At 41.6% G+C, this 21,537-nt stretch overlaps 3 protein-coding genes across 4 annotated transcripts; 1 reads left to right on the top strand and 2 right to left on the bottom strand.

Annotated features, from left to right (window-relative positions):
- Positions 1 to 207: 207 nt before the first annotated feature.
- Positions 208 to 8,151, bottom strand: slc35b4 (solute carrier family 35 member B4). The gene is made up of 10 exons (XM_017700006.2): positions 7,938 to 8,151; positions 7,582 to 7,695; positions 7,174 to 7,276; positions 7,001 to 7,050; positions 6,421 to 6,502; positions 6,213 to 6,273; positions 5,923 to 6,032; positions 5,751 to 5,826; positions 1,368 to 1,443; positions 208 to 1,247 (listed from the first exon to the last, which is right to left on the bottom strand). The coding sequence occupies exons 1-10, from the start codon at positions 8,012 to 8,014 to the stop codon at positions 1,001 to 1,003; spliced, it is 996 nt and encodes a 331-aa protein (XP_017555495.1). The 5' UTR covers positions 8,015 to 8,151; the 3' UTR covers positions 208 to 1,000.
- Positions 8,152 to 8,850: 699 nt separating this feature from the next.
- Positions 8,851 to 11,544, top strand: golt1bb (golgi transport 1Bb). The gene is made up of 5 exons (XM_017700065.2): positions 8,851 to 8,984; positions 9,314 to 9,405; positions 9,606 to 9,784; positions 10,594 to 10,675; positions 10,844 to 11,544. Exons 1-5 carry the CDS (start codon positions 8,960 to 8,962, stop codon positions 10,880 to 10,882), a joined length of 417 nt encoding a protein of 138 aa, XP_017555554.1. The 5' UTR covers positions 8,851 to 8,959; the 3' UTR covers positions 10,883 to 11,544.
- Positions 11,545 to 11,546: 2 nt separating this feature from the next.
- ldhbb (lactate dehydrogenase Bb) lies at positions 11,547 to 15,348 on the bottom strand. 2 transcript variants are annotated; one of them, XM_017700062.2, is made up of 8 exons: positions 15,294 to 15,348; positions 14,495 to 14,631; positions 13,866 to 13,983; positions 13,495 to 13,668; positions 13,205 to 13,378; positions 12,390 to 12,507; positions 12,178 to 12,301; positions 11,547 to 12,026 (listed from the first exon to the last, which is right to left on the bottom strand). In XM_017700062.2, the coding sequence occupies exons 1-8, from the start codon at positions 15,346 to 15,348 to the stop codon at positions 11,859 to 11,861; spliced, it is 1,068 nt and encodes a 355-aa protein (XP_017555551.1). In that variant the 3' UTR covers positions 11,547 to 11,858. The 2 variants fall into 2 exon arrangements, with proteins under 2 accessions (XP_017555551.1, XP_017555552.1); XM_017700063.2 differs by lacking the exon at positions 15,294 to 15,348 and adding an exon at positions 14,900 to 14,963 and having other exon boundaries at positions 11,859 to 12,026.
- Positions 15,349 to 21,537: the final 6,189 nt, after the last annotated feature.

Below are 21,537 nucleotides of genomic sequence, written 5' to 3'. Positions count from 1 at the left end.
CTTTTGAAATAAGCGCTGAGTCCACGTATTGAAGAAGAGCTAAAGTCCATATATTGAATTAACTGCTCATAACCACAGTAACTGATTAATTGTAATAAGGTTTTATTATTTTATTGGCTAGTTTATCCTTCACCTAAGTAACCTTCGTTGTCCAATGGCAGCTTTTATAATATCCTGTTAGGCATAAAGTCATAACAAGATACCATATAGATTAAGAAACATTTTAATTTTAATAACAGAAAATGATGGAAAACTGATCAACACAACTTACGGGGCAGTGCAATACGTGAGAAATCAAAACTTCCTTTTAGAGCTTACTGGGTAAAAGACAACATCCTGAGAGAACTGAATACAAAACATACATTATGTATGATCCATAAAAGATGATAAGTAACATTGTTCTGTACTTTATTGTAAACCAGAGAAACTTCTCCTAGAAATGTAGGTTTCCAAACTGTTCTATCAGTCAGTATCAGTTACAAAAAAATGGAAATGTGTGCATCACGTAGACTACCTGTGTACATCCTTAATCTATCAACAATTCATCATCTTGTATATGTATTTTTTAATAAGAAGCTCTAAAAAAATCTGAGCTTGAGACAAATTACTAACCTTGTAGAACAACTGTACCTAGCTAGCATGACTAAAATAACTACAAACGTTGTATGTCTTACATAAGAAAATCAAATGGAGTGGACCCAGGAAAACAAATTTACATTTAAGTGCTGTTTTATGGTTTTGTTAATAGAGGATCAATATTTAGTTACATTCCTCTTTCTGAAACACAGCCTTTATCCCATTTTAGCAGTGTAAAAAAGGCCATGAAAAGAGTAATCTATCAGCGACACAGCACACTGGGCCACACACACCTTTGCTTTCTTAAGACTTGACCTATTTACTCAGTAACAGGCACACTTTCTTAACAGTGAAACTTCACTGCAGACACAAACACGCGCACAAATGTATACTAGAGGAGGTATTACATTTGTGTTCATCGTTTTTACTCTGCTTTCTTCTCTAGTTTCTCTCCTTTTATTGCAGTCCGGATGCTGGACCACACCTCTGTGTACAGCAATGTGCCCAAAAAGACCACAGCTGTGCCCACCCAGTGCCAAGGTGTGAAGGGGTTCTGAAAGTACAGGATGGAGATGATGAGGCTCAGGAATTTACGGAGTGTCACTACCAGCGTAACAGTTAGAGACGTGCACTCTGTGGTCAGAATGAACACACCCCGAATGCACACATATCTGAGCAGGCATGTTAAGGTGTTCAAAGTTCACTATATCATAAATGACAAAGCACAAATTTGCATGAAGGCAGTCACACACTTGAGCTAAAGAGCAGTGTTATTTCTGTCAAAAGGATACTGTGTGATGACATTCATCAGCAAATACACCCACATTATTGGCACAGGTTGACCAATCACAGGGACTTCCACAGGAGCTGCAAGAGAAAGTGTCAGAAACCAGAAAAAAACAAAACAAAAAGAAAACAAAAAAATGTTAAAAAGTCATTTTTTCCATACCACCATCGTAATAAGCTCACCAGACATAAAATGTGTTGCATGCATAGTTTCTTTTCTGAAACTTGTTTATGCTTCCAGTTGCATAAATAACAGTGATAATCCTGTCAAGGAAGGATTACACCAGTCACTTGAGAAAGCTCCTGTCCATTCTAGCCCCCTCTTCATAGTTTGAGTGTGCCTATTTCAGCTGTGCTAAATCAAGAATTGGGATCTGCTGTTTTTGCCTGTCAGTCAAACTTTCCAAGTGTTCTATAATGTCTGTTGAACCTGTCACATACGGACACCCTACAGCCATCATCCTGGAATGTGGGAGTGTCAATGTTGTATTCTGCTTAAATCGAAAGCAAAACATTAGTTTAAGAGGGGGAACAAGACTGGTGTGACTTCTCATACAGGATTATTGCTGTTTTTGAGTACAGCAGCTTTACATTGTGTGAACATGTAATTATGAATGGACCAATAAAAGTGGTCTAAAATTTCAGGGAATAAAATTTTGGTACATTCACTGGCACTAAAGTTAAGAATGTGTACCTCCATCTGTAAAGTTTCCAGTCTGGAGACACATAGCTTTATCAGCACTGAGGTATTACGTTAATTTTCATCACCACTGTAACTCTTCCTCTCCATGGATCACCACCTTATCGTGGTGGAGGGGTTTGCGTGCTTGAATAATCCTAGAGCTATGTTGTCTGGAGCAAAAGCTCCTGGTAGGGTCTCCAATGGCAAACTGGACCTAGGTGACAGGTCAGACAAAGTGTGATCCATAATAACCCCTATGAAAAGACAAAAACAGGACTTGTGTACCCTGCCCGGAACAGGGTTACCGGGGCCCCACCCTGGAGCCGGGCGTGGGGGAGGGGCTCATCAGCGAGCGTCTGGTGGCCGGGCATTTACTCATGGTGCCCGGCCGGGCCCGAAGGAGTTACATGAGTCCCCCCTCCCATCGACCCACCACCAATGGGAGGGGCAGTAGTAGTAGGGGTTCGGTGCTTTGTGGATTGGGCAGTGTCCTAAGGCGTGGGCCTTGGCATTCTGATCCTCAGTTGCTGAAACTGGCTTTTGGAACTTGGAATGTTACCTCACTGGTGGGGAAGGAGCCTGAGTTGGTGCGCGAGGTTGAGAGATACCGGCTAGATATAGTCGGGCTCACCTCAACACACAGCTTGGGCTCTGGGTCCAATCTCCTTGAGAGGGGCTGGACTTTATTCTTTTCTGGAGTTGCCCATGGTGAGAGGCGGCGGGCAGGTGTGGGCTTTCTCATAGCCCCTCGACTCGGTGCCTGTATGTTGGGGTTTTCGCCGGTGGACGAGAGGGTAGCTTCCCTACGCCTTCAGGTTGGGGAACGGGTCCTGACTGCTGTCTGTGCTTATGCACCGAACAGCAGTTCAGAGTACCCAGCCTTCTTAGAGTCCTTGGAAAGGGTGCTTGAAAGTGCTCCTCCTGGAGACTCTATTGTCCTACTGGGGGACTTTAATGCTCACGTGGGCAATGACAGTGAGACCTGGAGGGGTGTGATTGGGAGGAATGACCTCTCTGATCTGAACCCGAGTGGTGTTCAGTTTTTGGACTTCTGTGCAAACCACAGTTTGTCCATCACGAACACCATGTTTGAACACAAGGATGTCCATAAGTGCACATGGCACACTAGGCCGCAGTTCAATGATTGACTTTGTAGTCGTGTCATCGGACTTGCGGCCATGTGTTTTGGACACTCGGGTAAAGAGAGGAGCTGAGCTGTCAACTGATCACCACCTGGTGGTGAGTTGGATCAGGTGGTGGGGGAAGATGCCGGTCAGACCAGGCAAGCCCAAACATATAGTGAGGGTTTGCTGGGAACATTTGGCAGAAGAACCTGTCAGATTGATCTTCGACTTCAGAACTTCAGAACTTTGACCAGATATCAGGGGAGGTGGGGGACATTGACTCAGAATGGGACATGTTCCGTTCCTCCATTGTTGAAGCGGCTGACTGTAGCTGTGGCCGTAAGGTAGTTGGTGCCTGTCGGGGCGGTAATCCTCGAGAGATGCCGTCAAGCTGAAGAAGGAGTCCTACTGGGCATGGCTGGCCTGTGGGACACCAGAGGCAGCTGGCAGGTATCGACAGGCCAAGCGATCTGCGGCTTCAGTCGTCACCAAGGCAAAAACCTGTGTATGGGAGGAGTTTGGTGAGGCCTTGGAAAGTGACTTTAAGTAGGCTCCGAAAAGATTCTGGCAAACCGTCAGGCGACTCAGAAGGGGAAAGCAGTGTGCCACTAGCACTGTATATAGTGGACATGGTGTGCTGCTGACTTCGACTTAAGACGTCATCGGGCGGTGGAAGGAATACTTTGAGGACCTTCTCAATCCCACCGACACGTTCTCCAGTGAGGAGGAAGAGTCTGGGGACATGGGAATAGGCTTGTCCATTACTGAGGCCGAAGTCGCTAAGGTAGTTAAGAAGCTCCTTGGTGGCAAGGCTCCAGGGGTGGATGAGATCCGCCCTGAGTTCCTCAAGGCTCTGGATGTTGTGGGGCTGTCTTGGCTGACACACCCTTTCAACATTGCGTGGACATCGGGGGCGGTGCCACTGGATTGGCAGACTGGGGTGGTGGTGCCTCTTTTTAAAAAAGGAGGGTGTGTTCCAACTACAGGGGAATCACACTACTCAGCCTCCCTGGTAAGGCCTATGCAGGGGTACTGGAGAAGAGAGTCCGGCTTATAGCCAAACCTCGGATCCAGGAGGAGCAGTGCCGGTTCCGCCCTGGTCATGGAACACTGGACCAACTCTTCACCCTCTCCAGGATTCTGGAGGGTTCATGGGAGTTTGCCCAACCAGTCCACATGTGCTTTGTGGATCTGGAGAAGGCATTCAACTGTGTTCCCCGGGGTATTCTGTGGGAGGTGCTTCGGGAGTACGGGGTACATGGGTCTTTGCTATGAGCCATTCAGGCCCTGTACAAACAAAGCTGGAGTTTGGTTCGCATAGCCGGCAGTAAGTCAGACTCGTTCCCAGTGAGAGTTGGACTCCGTCAGGGCTGCCCTTTGTCAGTGATTCTATTCATACATTTTATGGATAGAATTTCTAGGCGCAGTCAGGGGATGGAGGGTGTCTGGTTTGGTGACCTGTTTGCAGATGATGTGGTCCTATTGGGGACATCAGGCCGCAAACTTCAGCTTTCGCTGGATCAGTTTGCAGCCGAGTGTGAAGCGGCCAGGATGAGAATCAGTACCTCTAAATCCGAGACCATGGTTCTCCGGCGGGAAAAGGGCGGAGAGCGTTCTCTGGGTTCTAGGCTCTTGCCTAAAGTGGAGGAGTTCAAGTATCTCAGGGTCTTGTTCATGAGTGATGGTACAAGGGCGCGGGAGATTGACAGGCGGATTGGTGCTGGGTCAGCAGTGATGCGGGCTCTTTACCGCTCTGTTGTGGTAAAGAAAGAGCTGAGCCATAAGGCAAGGCTCTCGATTTACCGGTCGATCTATGTTCCCACCCTCACCTATGGTCATGAGCTTTGGGTAATGACCCAAAGAATAAGATTGCGAATACAAGCAGCCGAAATGAGTTTCCTCCGCAAGGTGTCTGGACTCTCCCTTAGCGATAGGGTGAGAAGTTTGGTCATCCAGGAGGGAGTCGGAGTAGAGCCGGTGCTTCTTCACGTCGAGATTAGCCAGCTGAGGTGGTTCGGGCATCTGGTTAGGATGCCTCCTGGACACCTCCCTTGGGAGGTGTGACAGGCAAGTCCACCTGGGAGGAGACCCCGGGGAAGAACCAGGACACGCTGGCGTGGCTATACCGCCCAGCTGGCCCGGGAGCGCCTCGGAATCCCCCTTGGAGAGCTAGTGGAATTGGCTAGGGAAAGGGAGGTCTGGGCCTCATTGCTTAGGATGCTGCCCCCGCGACCCGAACGCCGGAGAAGCGGAAGATAATGGATGGATGGATGGATGGATGGATGGATGGATGGACTGTAACTCTTCTCCACTGCCATAGAACAATAAGTAGACTGCTGAAATGCTACATAGTAGTTCAACACACTTTAAGCAGAGGCTACCAAAGAGACATTTACATGATCTACTGGTCTGCACCAGTGCGGAAAAGAAGCTATGACAAATTTCCCAGCTAAAGCAAGCATGGCTAATTGTACTCTCAAAGGATCCCAGCTAGCACTGGCACTCCCTCCCCAATGACAGAGCCTAATGTAGAAGCCCACAAACCTCCCAGCTAAAAGCAAAGTGCTTAAGAACAGACTCACTGCTTTGACTGAAGAGAACAGCATGATTATAGATGTTAGTTGAGAGCAGCAGAAACCCTGGTAAAGGCAGACAATGCTGAAAGAAACAGAACAATTGTTTTGAACCAAAACTTTTTTCATTAAATCTAACAATGAGTTTATGGGCTAGTACGTAAAATGGAACTGAACTCACATTATAGAAGAGGGCCTCTTTAGAGTGCTTGCCGTACTGCTTGTACAAAGTCTCTTGGAAAATGCCCATACGTGCCGACATTAGTAGGGCAAAAGTCAGCATGCCAATACCTTAAACAAATACAGAACTTTCAGTTGTGTACTCTCCTGTAATCTTATAAACAGGTTCTCCTTATTATATCACAATACGGTGGCAAACTTTATTATAATACGAGAAAAATAAAGAAATTCTGCTGTACAAGATGCCAACAACAGAGACAGGGCTGGTGTGCTTCACCGTAATGTCTCTACCTAAAAGCCAGTGCAAGAAGGCATAAACTCCTTCCTCTTCTGTGGCACCCTTTTCAACACTCTAGGAAAGAAAGAAATAAACATCAAATCAGATCTGACTTTTTGAATGGGGACAAACCACAAGAAGAGGTGCTGTCATACAAGGTTACTACAAATAATGTTTTTTTTGGGGGGGGGGGGCTCTAAAAAAAAAAAAAAAAACCCTTACCACTTGTTTGGCAGACATGAAGGTGCAGATGAATATGCCGAGTGATACCAGAACTATAGAAAGGTATTTGCTTGCTGAATACCTTTATTGGTAAGACAAATATTACATTAGTAGCACATTAGCAATGGCTTACCAAACTTTACTGTTTTTAAGGCACCGACCAGATTACAGAAATTACAGAGTATCAAAACTTTTCAATACCTAAGGGTGTTCTTCATCAGCAAAGGACTGGTGTGGCTGCATGTTTTCATCCCAAACAAGCAGAATCAAGTCTAATCCTACTCATAAATCAGTTGCTCTCAGTCTTTAAACAATTACTCATGTGTGCTCCTGTCTGACGGAATGAAAACCTGCAGCCACACCAGCCCTTTGTTGATAAGACTAGACACCCCTAATTAGTCTGCAATCTACTGCAGTCAGTATACATTCTCACTTCCAACACATCATGTCTGGTTTAAACTAAATCCACTTACTGTTTGCTATTTAAAAGAAGGTTTTGGAAAAATATATAATTGGGGCCTTAGTATCAAAATCAAGTTATCAGTATCAGCCTCTGCATCGACAACAGCATCTAACCCACCTTTTTTTTAAAATGATGATACCCAGTATCATATTGGCTATTAAAGAGCCCTGCAAAGCAAGAAATATACGTCACTTATGAAATTCATTTAACAATCAAAAAGAATATACCAATCATACAGATGACTGTCAATCAGAAGCTCAGTCAAAAGATAAGAAAGAGACTGGACTCACAGATCTGAAGATCATGTGCAGTGGCATTGCAATGTTGAAGTTGAGGGCGTAGTTGTTTATGACACTTACAGTAAAGAACATCGTCACCATTATCATGTAGTTACTGTAGAGGGAAAATACATAACGGTCACTTCATGTTTGGACTACTACCAGATTGTATCAATAAAACGTGTCAGACCCAATTGAGTTTATTGTTTAAAGAAAGGACACTAAACTAACAATATAATTCTGAGTTAAAGGGTATTACAATACATTGGGCTGTTAAACATTTGCCTGCAAAAATCACTAAGCTATCTCCCTCACACAGAGTGCTTAACACAGACTCTTCCACTACAGGGATCTGCTATGTGTGCAAAAGTGAAGACTCTTTTTTTATATACAAGTCCGGCATGCTCATGCGGCTGGTACCTGATAGGTATGGCTGGTTTCTTGCGTCCGAAATTCGTTTCGAAGATGAAGCCCTCGAGGGCAATGAAAGCAAACTGGGCAAACGTGACAATATTTCCACATCCTGGGAAATCTCTGCAGAGTTTCAAAGAACAAAGTATACAACCCCTGAAACCTCAACCGTTTTAGCAACTTCACAGAACAACATGTACAGAATAGACACCTCCTGTTATTAGCTGTGATCTATCATTCACTGCAGTGCACACTGCTGTGTCTGGATTCAAGGGTTATTATTGAGGCTTCGCACTGAAAAAAACACCTCAAAACGGCGATATTCTCTAATCAGAATATCGTTTGGACAAGTTTCACTCACTCACCTCACCAAAAGTTCTAGGAACACAACATTACTGCAGCACCCAACAAAAACCAGAGTCACCGCGATCACAGTGTTCATCTTCACAGGCAGGAAACACTGTTTGTGCACAAAGACCAAAAATATTGCACGAACTACACTAAACCGAGAGACCGCATACTGATAAATACACTAGCCAGAGTGTCAGTGAAGGCAAAACTGTTCAATGAACACGTATCCCGGCTTCTCTGTAGGCGCAGCTTGTGGGTGATATGGTTATTGTAGTCTTCACCGTCGTGTTTGTGTAGCCACAGCCATCACGCTCCAAAATAAGAAAACTACATTTCCGACAAGCGCAGCCCCGTGACGGACCAGGAGGTTTTATAGCAGCCGGTCAACTTCACAAACGAGTGCGCAGAGTGCCAAAAAATATTTCACAATCTCCCAGCAGGTTAATATGATTTATGAGCTATTTGTATAATATATATAATATATAAAATACAACATGTACTTTTTAATGTAAATATTAATTGAAGAGTGTCAATAGCCAATCAAATCTGTCAGAATATTCCAAAAATAATTTTTAATATTTTAATACTAAAAAATATTTTTAATACTTTAATAGTAACTTTTAATACTAATCATTTTCATGTCTTCTTTCCCTTATAAAATATTGCAATCAGTTTTTTAGTGGATTGGAATTTTAATAATTAAATGGTATAAAACATATAACATTCAGATCACTTGCTGAAACAGACGGTGTGTAAATCCTGGGACAACAGAAGGACAAATATGGAAAATTTTTACATTTATCTGCACTGCCTTAACATCCTCGCTGATCTGTATATTTTGTGCTGTTAAAATCTGGGGCGTTGCATTATTTTTGCATGCCATTAGCACATGTTTCTGAAACTGGGAGACTTTTTTTCTGTAACACTCTCAGCAGTGTTGCGTCTCTACGTGTTTCCGGAAGACGTGGCGATAGCCGAAGTCAGTCGGTGCAGCGCTTCTTCTCTCCGCTAACAGATAACGATCCACAGAGGGAAGATGATCTCCCTGACGGACTCGCAGAGTGAGTGGGATAGACCGTTTCTGCTTATCTGACGGGCAGTGCTCGTTGTTCGAGGAGACACCAGCGGGGTTAAAGGGTGGGAATGTTTGGTGGGCGGTAGTTTGAATGAATGAGAGACTCCATGACGACGGGGCCTGTAGCCTTACAGCTAATTCACACATCCACAAAGCTTCTGAAGCTAGACGGCTGTGTAGCCTCATATAAGACGCTTCTTTACATGCGGTTATATTTACTCAGAAGCGAGTGAGCGTATGTAGCTGTGTGAATCCTTCCAGACTGAGAATGAGGGCGATGCTAAAGCCCTTCTTCTTCCCTCTTTGTTCCTGCAGAGATCGGAATGGGACTAACAGGCTTCGGCGTGTTTTTCCTCTTCTTTGGGATGATCCTGTTCTTCGATAAAGCGCTGCTGGCGATAGGAAATGTGAGTGTGTGGATCTTTTGATATATGGTTTGATCAGGGCGGGCAGGTGGGATTTTAGAGTGGGTAGGTTAACTCCTGAGCCCTGTGAACCCCACCTTAGTCAGTCAGCCAGACCAGGATTGTCTCTCTTCACTTAGCGGATGTCCAAGTGATGTTTCACATTGGTCTGACTGTGTTTGTCTGTTTGTCTGTCCGTCCAGATCTTGTTTGTTGCAGGCCTGTCCTTCGTTATTGGATTGGAAAGGACCTTTAGATTCTTTTTCCAGCGGCACAAAATGAAAGCTACAGGTTTCTTCTTAGGAGGTGTGTTTGTGGTGTTGATCGGGTGGCCGATCATTGGTGTGGTCCTGGAGGTTTATGGGTTCTTCCTGCTTTTTAGGTGAGTTTAGGACAAAGCTGCCCCAGCCCTGCTTTCAGTGTCTGAGTGGGTCTGTGAAACGTCCTATCTGCATTCCTTGATTTAGCCTTATCTGTAGCCCATGTTCTCATTAAAACAGTGAGAGAGCTGACCAGTATGTGACTCAGCATGGCTACAAGATCAGGCAAAATCAAGGAAAGCAGTATTCAGACACAGCTCTGGAGCGCCAACCCTAACTTGATGTGCTTATTTCTCGTATGCACATGTTCCTGGACCCATTAATTAGGTGGATCTGCACCAGTATTCTCACAGTGTCTTGGAACAGAATTGCTGTTCTAGAATCAGATTTCTCTCTTATTTATTATGACTTTACTGACTGGAACATATCCTATATCAGCATTTCTGCTCTGAGAATCTTTGTGAATGCAACTAAACTCTGCAGGCCTCTCAGTTAAAGAGAATAAAAAATCATACTCTTGGGCACCAATTCATAATTGTTTTGTGCAGCTTCCACTGTTTACCTATCAGAAATTATCTAATAGTGTTAGGCCTTTGATCGTGTATAGAAATTCTAAGCACTTTTTCACAAGTAGTATTGTTACTTTGTTACTGTTTTGTTCGTTGACATTGAAGAGAAGGATATAGTGGCCAAAAAGTACACAACAGACATGCAAAACATGCTGATTGTCAAGTTTGTACAAGTTGTGGATTATGTACAAGTACTACAAAGCCCCATTTAATTCAGGGAAATCTTATGAAGGTGGAGAAAGTGGCACGTTGTAGCCTATGTTTGGGCATCTGGATTAATTTATCCTCTTCTTGCTATTCAGGGGCTTCTTCCCAGTGGCAGTGGGCTTCATCAGAAGAATACCAATTCTTGGATCACTGCTCAATCTCCCTGGGATCAGTGGGGTAAGTGCATATGTGCCATTTACCAGTAATAGACGGTTATGTGCACTCATGGAAAGCTGCACATGCACCAGCTTTTTTATTTCTTTTTTTGAATTTCAGAAAACTTGTATGATAGCACCATCTTGCTATCTTAATGATTTAATGATCTTTAATTTTTTTTCCTTCCAGTTGGTGGATAAAGTGGGTGAGAGCAACGCCATGGTATAACAGACTTTTATATATTTTTCATCCTAGGAGTGGTCACCACTTATTTAAATTTTTCACTTGTACTCCTAACTTGATGCCCATCTGGTAACACTCCCAGTGAATGTCAAAGATGAGAATTTCTCATCTTTGAGAGGAGGTGATGCTTTTGTTTGGCACAAATGGTTGCCTGCTATGGAAGCAATGTTACCAATGGAGAGCTATTACTCTTTTGGGAACTGATCCACAGCCCAAATTGGGCCCAGTATTGTGGTGTTGCATACCTCCATCAAGGAGGTAACATGGACTTGTTGAACCAACAAAGGGCGTATTTTGATTGACTATCACTGATGCCCCTTGACCTGCTTCTGAAAGGACTGCTACTTCACTGTTTGCTTTTTTTTGACTACACTGTTACATAGAGATCTATTTAGGTTCTGTATGAAGGTGTTACTGGATCTTTGTGTTGAGCCTTAAAGTGCCAACTGCTTTCTGAAGCGTGCTGTGTTGAACCTGTTATGAGAGCCACAACCATCATGTCTCTCCATTTTCCTCACTCGGTGAAGAATTGGTAGCCTTTGTGAAAACAACAGTTTGTAAATATGTATTTTAAACAATGTATAAGACTGTGTACATTTTTACATGGAGAAAGCCACAATTTAATAAAACTTTCCAGTGTCTGTAAACATTCAGTCTCCCAAGTCTTTATTTTCAGACTTCAGTCTTATCTTAATCAAAAATTGATGTGAACATTCAGCTTACTTTTTACATACATTTTATACATAAAATTTACATGTTGATTTACACATCGCAGTCAACACATTCTCAAGTCATTATTGATTAAAAGTGCTGTATCTATATCTATTTTGATTTGCTCATATTAACTTTAAGCATGAAGACGGAGGAAAAGTGATCTTGGATCAGTATTCCTAAAGCTACTTTGAGTACAGGTGCTGGCCCAATGTGACTCTGTGTATGAGGGCTCTCTCTTCTGGGCATCCTACAAATCCTTCAGGTTTTTCTGAATGTTCCACAGCATGTCTGCGCTCTTCTTCAGCTGGGACACCTCGTCCTGAGTCAGCGTCATGTTGACCACGCTGCTAACTCCACTGCTGTTCAGCACACATGGCAGGCTGAGGTAGACCTCATCGCTGATTCCATACATGCCCTGTTGAACAAAATTAGACATTTTCATCTATGTGGCTTCTGTCGAGCAACATGTATGCGGATTGTTAGTTTTAGCTCAACAGCACAGATAGATAAGCAAATCAATTGCATAAGTATGAGTCTTAATGCTTTATTTTATTCATTTGACTGACCTTCACCATTGTCGAGACGGGGTGGACTCTGTACATATTTTTAATGAGACTCTCGGTCAGGTCAGCGACACTCAGTCCAATAGCCCAGTTAGTGTAGCCTTTCAGTCTGATCACCTCGTAGGCGCTGTAGACAATTAACACAACACTCCAGTTGTGGTTTCTAAGATGGATAATGTAACAAAGATCATATGGAAGATGGATGATGGATATACCTGTCAACCACCATCTTGTGAGTTTCTTTCCAGTTCTCCCGGTCACTGTCTTTGCCGATGTCCGGGTTCAGTTTCTGCAGGTTCACTCCTGCCACATTTGCTCCGCTCCAAACAGGGACTAGAATGTAAATTGTATACCTAATGCTTGTTATTACGCACATTTGCATCAGAGTGTATTATCAGTGGGTATAATTCTGATCAGTGAATATTAGACGAGAATTGCAACAGTCACTGTAACAGTTTTAACTGTGTTCAAAGAAATCCATTTAGCTTCATTTTGCCCAACAGCAGTGCAATTTTATGATATAAATAACATAAGCAAGTGCACTCATGCTGTATTTGAAAGCTGCTGCTATGCCTATACAAAAATGTTCTAGAAGAGTTATGCATGACTCATTGTGCTAAATAGCTAGTTGCTTCTTATTTTTTATGTAGCACTCAAGTGATTTAAACAGTGATTTAAACTTTTTTCATTTTAATATACAAAATAGTCATACAAAGTGTCAGTCTGGCCTATTAAAAAGCAAATGTTATTTATATTGTAACTGGCTTACAGAAAGTACTGTAAATGCATTGGAATGCTTCATGTGTTTATTTTAAGATAAAAAGAGTAATAAAAATCAGCCATCAGCCAATTTAGCTGTAAATAAATCAGAAACTGAAAATAAAATAAACATTTATGATTGTTGCATTCTTACTATTTCATGATATAAATAATGAATTACAATTATATGGTGCCGTTCTCAAAACCACTGCTCTATAAAGCAAAAAGTGCTGTAAAATTTAGAAAATTCAAATGAGGGATGTTGTCTTACCACTAGAGTCACCATGCTCTCCCAGGATCCATCCATTAAAGCTAGTGGGGTGGATACCCAGGCGTTCTGCCATTAGGTAGCGGAAGCGTGCTGAGTCCAGGTTAGTGCCACTGCCAATCACACGGTGCTTGGGGAGACCACTCAGCTTCCAGGTCACATAGGTCAAAATGTCCACTGCATACACACAACTCAGCTTTAGAGTGTGTGATGTATGTCTGTACAAATCTAATACATCTATCAGTAAATCAGAGAAATTGTTGTTGTATTTGTTAGAAAACATGTTTGTGTACCTGGGTTAGACACCACAATGAGGACACAGTTGGGGCTGTATCTTACAATCTGAGGGATGATGTGCTTGAAGATGTTGACATTCCTTTGCACCAGATTGAGTCTGCTCTCACCTTCCTGCTGACGTACACCTGCTGTCACCACCACAATGCGTGAGTTCGTTGTCACTGAGTAATCTGTGGAACAATAAGAGACTTAAGTGAGTGAGAATTATATGATAGCCAGTTTCCCTTCAAATCATAGATTTTTACATGCTGTTACAACTTACCATTTAACGAGTTACTTCTCTGTGATACACATACCATTCATGTGAAAATGCAGGCATGGAATCTATAACCATAGAGTAATTCTGCTCATTTGTCGAGCTGCTTACCTTTTCCTGAGACAATCTTAGGAGTTTTGAGGAAAAGGCTTCCATGCTGCAAGTCCATCATCTCTCCTTTCAACTTATCTTCCATCACATCAACCAGGGCCAACTCATCAGCGAGCTCCTACAAAGTTGTGAGAAATACACTAAGCTGTACAGTTTCAGTGATCTTCTTTTTCTGGTTCTTCTGTAATTCGTGATTCATCTTCTCAAACCAAGCTCAGGGCTAGAAGCCGGCTCTTGACTGGATTGTAGTGACAGTTCCCTGATTTGCTGTTAATTAGCCAAAGAAGATTACTCTCTTAGTATCACAGGCTTTAAATCTTTTGTATTAGATTATGGTCTGGAGATGCAGACGTCTGCTTTTATACCCAAATATCTACTGATTAAACAAGTAGAAAAATTCAGTTTTGGACATTTTGAGTAAGCATTGTTTAGTTGGCCTTAATTAATAGAGTAGGCAGAATAGCATCTGTAAATATCGCACTGATGTGATTGTCAAGATAGATTTGATCTGTTTTTGTTCTTTTTGTGACCTTTCCTTAGTACTACCAACAAAAAGATACAGTGAAAACAGTGACAAAAGTAAATACTCAGTGGCAGACTGTACTGGTGCAGAGTTGTAGCAACCTTACCCGTAGCAGGATACTGACAGCGCAGGCCATGCCAACCTGTCCCACTCCAACCACTGTAACTTTGTTCCTAGGCGGCTCAGCAGGCCCACTGAACAGGGGAGTGATGAGCTTCTGCAGCACAGATGCCATGTTCACCACTACAGAAAACCAGCCATACCACAGTCATGTCAGTGCATACAAATACACAGGTGTCCACTCTGACCTAGACTGCTCAACATTCAATATTATCGCTGAAGGCAATCAATAAAAAGAGACCATGAAAGTTAAGTTGACACATGTATAGAACAGAAAATATGGACAGTAATGAACCATCCCAAACAAAATTATGATTAGATGAGTCTTTTAAAATAGAGGATCCAAATATTAAAATTTTACAAATGTTACTTTTTTTAGTGATCATACTACCAGCAGCACTGCAAGGCTGGGATGGACACTGTAAATAACATTTACACAGGGGAAAAAACCCACATATCTCTATAAATAGTTCTTTAGTGAGCTCCTATTCTGACACTATCCTGATGCTCAGCAAGTAGAATGTGCAGCAGGTCTTGGTCAGAAAATCCTCTCAAATGCAATAACAACCTGCTCAATATCTGATCCAAGTCTCCTTAGATCAAGGTCACTTCTACGACACACCCACACTATGGAAGGCACACGCTCTTTCCTTCTCTCGTTCTCCATAAGCAAAATCAGATCCTCTGCTAGCACACACGCTGGCAATCCACGCCAGCACACTGAAATATTTATATGCACTGCAGTTCTATTCTGGCACAAATGTAAGCTTTGATTGAGCACTTGCCTTGTCTGTAGATGCTTTGAGCTCCCAGGTATAAGTACCACCATGAAATCAACATGGCCGTGGAGCCAAGAAAAAAAAGCAGGTGACTGCAGTCTTTTGGCAGTGGCAACGCAGTGTGTCACAGTGCCCCTGGAGCCATCCAGCCAGTAATTTCCTCAGAGCTGCAGCAGAGAAAGTGAGAGCTGAGAGGAGGGCAGAGCCTTGGGGACTCCGCTCCTCCTCCAGCGATGATTTAATCTGGTGCCAACCCCTGTCTGCAGACAGCTAATAGTGTTACTGTAATCCCATGACAGTTCCAATCTGTTGGACCTGCTTTCTCACATGACTTTAAAAGATTAACGGAGCAATTAAGACAGTGTAATTCACTGGTCAGAGGAAAAGTAACCTAAGAGGTGTTGCATATAACAATCAATAAAATATTAGTGTAATTTTTCCCTTTTGTGAAGAGGGGCTTTTTAAGTATTTGATTGAAAATCAATGTTCTCCATATTTATAGGTATTCCATATGTAAGAGGAATTCCATATTTTTTTCAAAAACTGTGGATAATTAAATGACTTAAACAAAGACATAAACAAAGTGATGTGAAATGGTTTGGTATTAAATGCTCCATTCTAGAGAAATTTACCAAATCAGAATTGATCACAGTGGTGGTGATAGGAACCAGATGACTAAAGAGTCTACTGCTTCTAAAAGCTACCACTCAGAAAGTTATTACATGAAATGATTATGAATTTGCTGCTTAATGTCTGAGACAGTGTTTTACAATAGTTTTGAAATAAGACATATATTTTTTTAATCTTTTAAAAAAACTACAGGGTGGTGTCAAAATAGTGCCCTAAAACATTTCTTTTTCCCTGATTGATCACTACTCTACTATTACCAATATCACATAAAAACATATATATATATATATATATATACAACCGCATTTCCAAAAAAGTTGTGCTGCTGTGCAAAATACAAACAAAAACAAAATGCATCCATCCATCCATCCATTTTCTAAACCGCTTCTCTGTCAGGGTCGCGGGAAAACAAAATGCAATGATGTGCAAATCATGAAAACCCTATATTTTCCCAAAAATAGTATAGAGACAAGATGTAAAATGGTGAAACTGAGAAATGTTATTGTTTTTTTTTAAATATTTGCCCATTTTTAATTTGATGCCAACAACTCGTTCCAAAAAAGTTGGGACAGGGAACAAAAGGCTGGTAAAGTTGTGACATGCTAAGAAAAACACCTGGCTTGTAACATGATTTGGTATAAAGAGCATCTCAGAGAGATGGAGTCTTTCAGAATTAATGAGGAGGAGGGGTTCATTTAAAATTGACTGAGGGGAATGGGAAAAGTGTCCTGTGGTCTGATGAATCAACATTTGAAATTCTTTTTGGAAATCATGGACACTGTGTCCTCCGGGCTAAAGACCACTCAGCTTGTTATCAGTGCACAGTTAAAAAGCCAGTATTCATGATGGTTTATGGGGACATTAGTGCACATGGCATGGGTGACGTGCTCATTTGTGAAGGCACCATTAATGCTGAATGATATATACATGTTTTGGCAACATATGCTGCCGTCCAGACAGCCTTGATTATTTCAATAAGACAATGTCAAACCACATTCTGCATGTATTACAGCAGCATTGCACCATATTAAAAGAGTCTGGGTGCTAAACTGACCTGCCTGCAGTCCAGACCAGTCACCACTGAAAACATTTGGCACATTATGAAATGAAAAATATGACAAATGAGCCCCTGAAACTGATGAGCAGCTGAAATCCTGTATCAAACAAGAACAGAAAACATTTCACTTCCAGAAGTACAGCAGCGTCTCCTCAGTTCCCAAACACTTAAGAGTGCTGTTAAAGAAGAGGTGATGAAAATCAGCGGTAAACAGACCCACGTCCCAACTTTTTTGGAACGTGTTGTTGGCATCAAATTCAAAATGAGCAAATATTTTTCAAAAAACTATCAAATTTCTCAGTTTCAACATTTGATTTGTTGTCTTTGTACTATTTTCCTTTAAAAATGTGGTTCACATGATTTACACATCACTGCATCATGTTTTTATTTACATTCTGCACAGCGTCCCAACTTTTTTGGAAATGGGGTTGTATATATATGCAGTGTAGACATCAAGCCCTCTGGTTCCCATCACCACTATTGCAAAGAAATTCAAAATCCAGTAAGTATCTCTATAATTAACCATTTTAAATATATTGACAGAAACATATCTTATGAAGATTTCATTGATTTGCTTTTATATTATCTATTTTATTTGCATGTATTTACATTGTTTATTAAGTATTTATTATTTATTTATTTTAAAATTTTTATAAGTAATTCTTAGGAACTATTATAATATAAGCAATACACTGCAAACCTGCAGAGGTACTCTCCAACGTGAGTCTGATTAGCTAATAAGATGCTCAGGGATACAAGTATTGACATTACCCCATAGAACTAGTTTGTGTTTGTCAGGGAATGTCCGAAATGACCGATAACAAGTTATGAAGGACAGAGCTGGCCAGGTTAGGTTGAGGGCATTTGGCCAAATTCACAGTTGGCTAAATTAAACATGGCTTGGGAGCTGAATATGTGTGAAGGTGACTTCACTAGATGTCGTAGTTGCCCCAAGTCTAGCATTGCCCTCTGACAGTAATTTTTGAGCTAGAGTGCCATCATGGCAATGGTTGCCTTTTGTAGAACTTTTTTTATTAAACTTACAGAAAAATCTTTTTCTGTAAGCCTCTGCCTTAGTTCCTCCATCATTCATGGCTCACGGAAATAGGCAGCTAGCTGGTCTGGGTTGTCTTTACATTAGTAATCTTGTCAAAGAAAAGAAACAGACTTTAATATATTTCATTTTTTTTAACTAAAACAAATAAAAACCTTAAGGACTGAATTTTATAATTGTGGAAATCAAGTTTCAAGGCCAATCCAACTTGCACTTTAGTGTGGACGCGCCCGATAATGAACAACAAACAACAACAAACAAAGCCTGTTCAAAAGAAATCATAGCATAGCACAGAGCATAACACCTTCATCCACATGTGCGCAGAGCAGTACCACTGAAACTGTAGTCCTGCCAGCATGGCGACATTTGGAGACATATTAAACTGCGATGAGAACCTTTTTAACGGCAACATGTCAGCATTATGCTGCATTCCACAGCCATGGTATAAACAGGATGTTTTTAGTAGAAACATGGACATTGTTCGGCTCGGTACAATTTAACATATTAAGCAAAGCTAAAATTCAACTAAAAACATACCATTAAATATTCTAGCATGGAGAAACTTTCTTGTGTGTTAAAAATTCTAACGAGAATGGCACAGTGGATATCACCAAAGTCCAGCACAAGGGCAGCGCTATGAGGCATTAGTCTGTTGGACAGCAAGAGCAACTGTTGCCATGGTTTGTTTGGTTGGCTTCTCACATCACATCACATTGTGATATACTGCATCCACTGTTTATATGTCGGCATTGCATCTTACATGTGCATTGTGTGTATGGGGATGAGCAAAACCATCCATTCATCCCTCCGGGGGATACACCCTGGACAGGTCGCCAGTCCATCGCAGGGCATGTGCAAAACCATGTAAGCCCATGCGTGGTTCTAAAGGGGTGGCCAGTGTGACCAAGGCCTTCCCTAAAATCTGATTGTGCACTCCAGCTTTAAAACAGGCTTACAGACAACTAGAGGTACCTGACTAAACTAGAAGTGTTCCAGGCTGCAAAATCTTCTACTTGTATGTTAGATCCGATTCCTATAGGTTTACTCAAGGAAATTTTGCCAGAAATAACCATGCCTATTCTGTCAATAATAAACTTCTCTTGATCCATCCCAAAAACTCTTTAACTAGCAGTAATTAGACCGCTGATTAAGAAAGCTAATCTTGATCACTGTAAACTATCAAATTATAGACCTATCTCAAATCTTCCATTTATATCTAAGATCTTGGAAAAAGCAGCAGCAAAACAATTAAGTTCCTATTTGTATAGGAATCATACGCATGAAAAATTTCAGCCTGGTTTTAGGCCACATCATAGTACAGAGACAGCACTAGTAAAAATTGTAAATGATATTTTATTATTCTCTGACAAAGGAAATGTGTCTTTGCTAGTCCTCCTTGATTTTAGTGCAGCATTTGACACAATAGACCATGCTATCTTACTAGATAGACTAGAAAACCTTGTAGGAGTAACAGGAATAGCTCTTTCCTGGTTTCCTGGTCCTACCTCACTGATTGCTATCAGTTTGTCAATGTAAACGGTGAATCATCTGTCCTTGCAAAAGTAAAGTATGGTGTAACACAAGGTCCTCTGTTTTAGGACCTATATTATTCACAATATATAAGCTACCACTGGGCACCATTATCAGTAAACATGACATGAATTTCCATTGCTCTGCCGATGACACTCAGTTATATGTATTAAGCAAACCAGATGGTAAAATTAAACTTAGCAAGATTGAAGACTGTATAAAAGACAAAAAAGACTGGATGTCGAGTAAGTTTCTCCTACTTAACTCATATAAAACAGAGGTCCTGCTTCTTGGTCCAAAAGCAACTAGAAACAAACTGTCTAATTTAACTCTTAATCTTAACAATTTCTCAGTTGCATCAAGCTCATCTGTAAAAAATCTTGGTGTCGTGATAGACCCTGATCTGTCCTTTAATGGACATATAACTAATATTACCAGAACAGCCTTCCTGCATCTCTGCAATATTGCTAAATTAAGAAATGCATTATCTCTACACGATGCAGCAAAGTTAGTTTATGCATTTATTACTTCAAGGCTAGATTCCTGTAATGCCCTGCTGTCTGGCTGTCCCAGCAAAAGCCTCAACAAGCTTCAGCTAGTCCAGAATGCTGCAGCCAGAGTCCTTACAAGAACCAGAAAGTCTGACCATATTAGCCCTGTTTTATCAACCCTGCACTGGTTACCAGTTAAATTAAATTCTATTACTGACTTATAAACAGACTCACCTCTCAGTATCTGAGTGAACTTCTCTCCTACTATGAACCATCATGCCTACTTAGATCACAAGGTGCTGGCTTACTACTGGTAGCTAGAATTAATAAAGTTACATGGGGGGGGGTCTTCTCATACAAAGCCCCCCAGCTTTGGAATAATCTTTCTGTTAATGTTCGGGACTCAGACACAGCCTCAGTCTTTAAGTCTAGGCTAAAAACCTATTTGTATAGTCAAGCCTTTGGTAATCAGTTTTCCCCGTCAGATCTAGACCTGTTAACTAATACTGTAATCTGTGATCAGTCACTTATTACAGAACGAGTTGAACAGCTGCCCATCCTGTGTGTCTGATGCTGTTGCTTCTGCCCACTGCTCGCCAGCCTTCTGGACCAGCTTGACCACCAGTGAGCTTCTTGCTGTACAACGCTGGGCAATCCTCACCCACAGATACTGCTGCCACTACAAAATCATAAACTAATCAAATTAACCACTGCCCACCTGTCTTTTCCGCTTTGTACTGTAATACTTTATACTAACAAGGTTTGATATCCGGTGTCGACCAGAGGAGGATGGGTTCCCCTTCTGAGTCTTGGCTCCTCTCGCTCCTAGGGAGTTGTTCCTTGCCACTGTCGCCACTGGCTTGCTCATGGGGGCTTGGACCCGGATTTTCTTTCTGTAATGCTGCTTTGTGACAACACCTGTTGTAAAAAGCGCTATATAAATAAACTTTGCTTGCTTCCAGATGCCACATCAAAATTTCTGCTGGGCCATTGGCTTCCACCTTGCTGTGGCACAATTTAGAAACTTCGAGTAGGGATTACCAAACTGCAGGGACAGATTTTCCTATTTTTTTCTCGTTAGTGACAGCAGCGGCATGTAGGCTAAAATCATAACCGTTAATTACGCCTAAAAATAAGTAGTTACACAACACTGCAATCTACTGCGCATAAATCACAGCTATTCTTTTCCCCTTTCACACCCTATAGCATTGAAATAATAGCTCAAGACAGTTCAATTTTAAGTTTTTTTTTTTTTTTTTTTATTTCATCCCTTTTAAAATGAACAGGTATCCAGACAATGCACTGCTGTGCTCTGAGTGGAGTGCAAATGCATAATACTACTGACACTATTACTCTGACCATTAGTTTCACTGGCACTCACCAGTAAATAAATTCTTAGGTCAGGAGAGAATGTGCAAAAAGACATCTATACAGGAGAAAAAAAAAAAAAAACAAAAAAAAACAAAAAAACACACACAGCTTCACATG

This window comes from Pygocentrus nattereri, chromosome 11, assembly GCF_015220715.1.
Source record: "Pygocentrus nattereri isolate fPygNat1 chromosome 11, fPygNat1.pri, whole genome shotgun sequence".
Classification (NCBI taxonomy): domain Eukaryota; kingdom Metazoa; phylum Chordata; class Actinopteri; order Characiformes; family Serrasalmidae; genus Pygocentrus; species Pygocentrus nattereri.
Note: the sequence above shows the minus strand (reverse complement) of the source record. Positions and strands in the feature narration are given on the sequence as shown.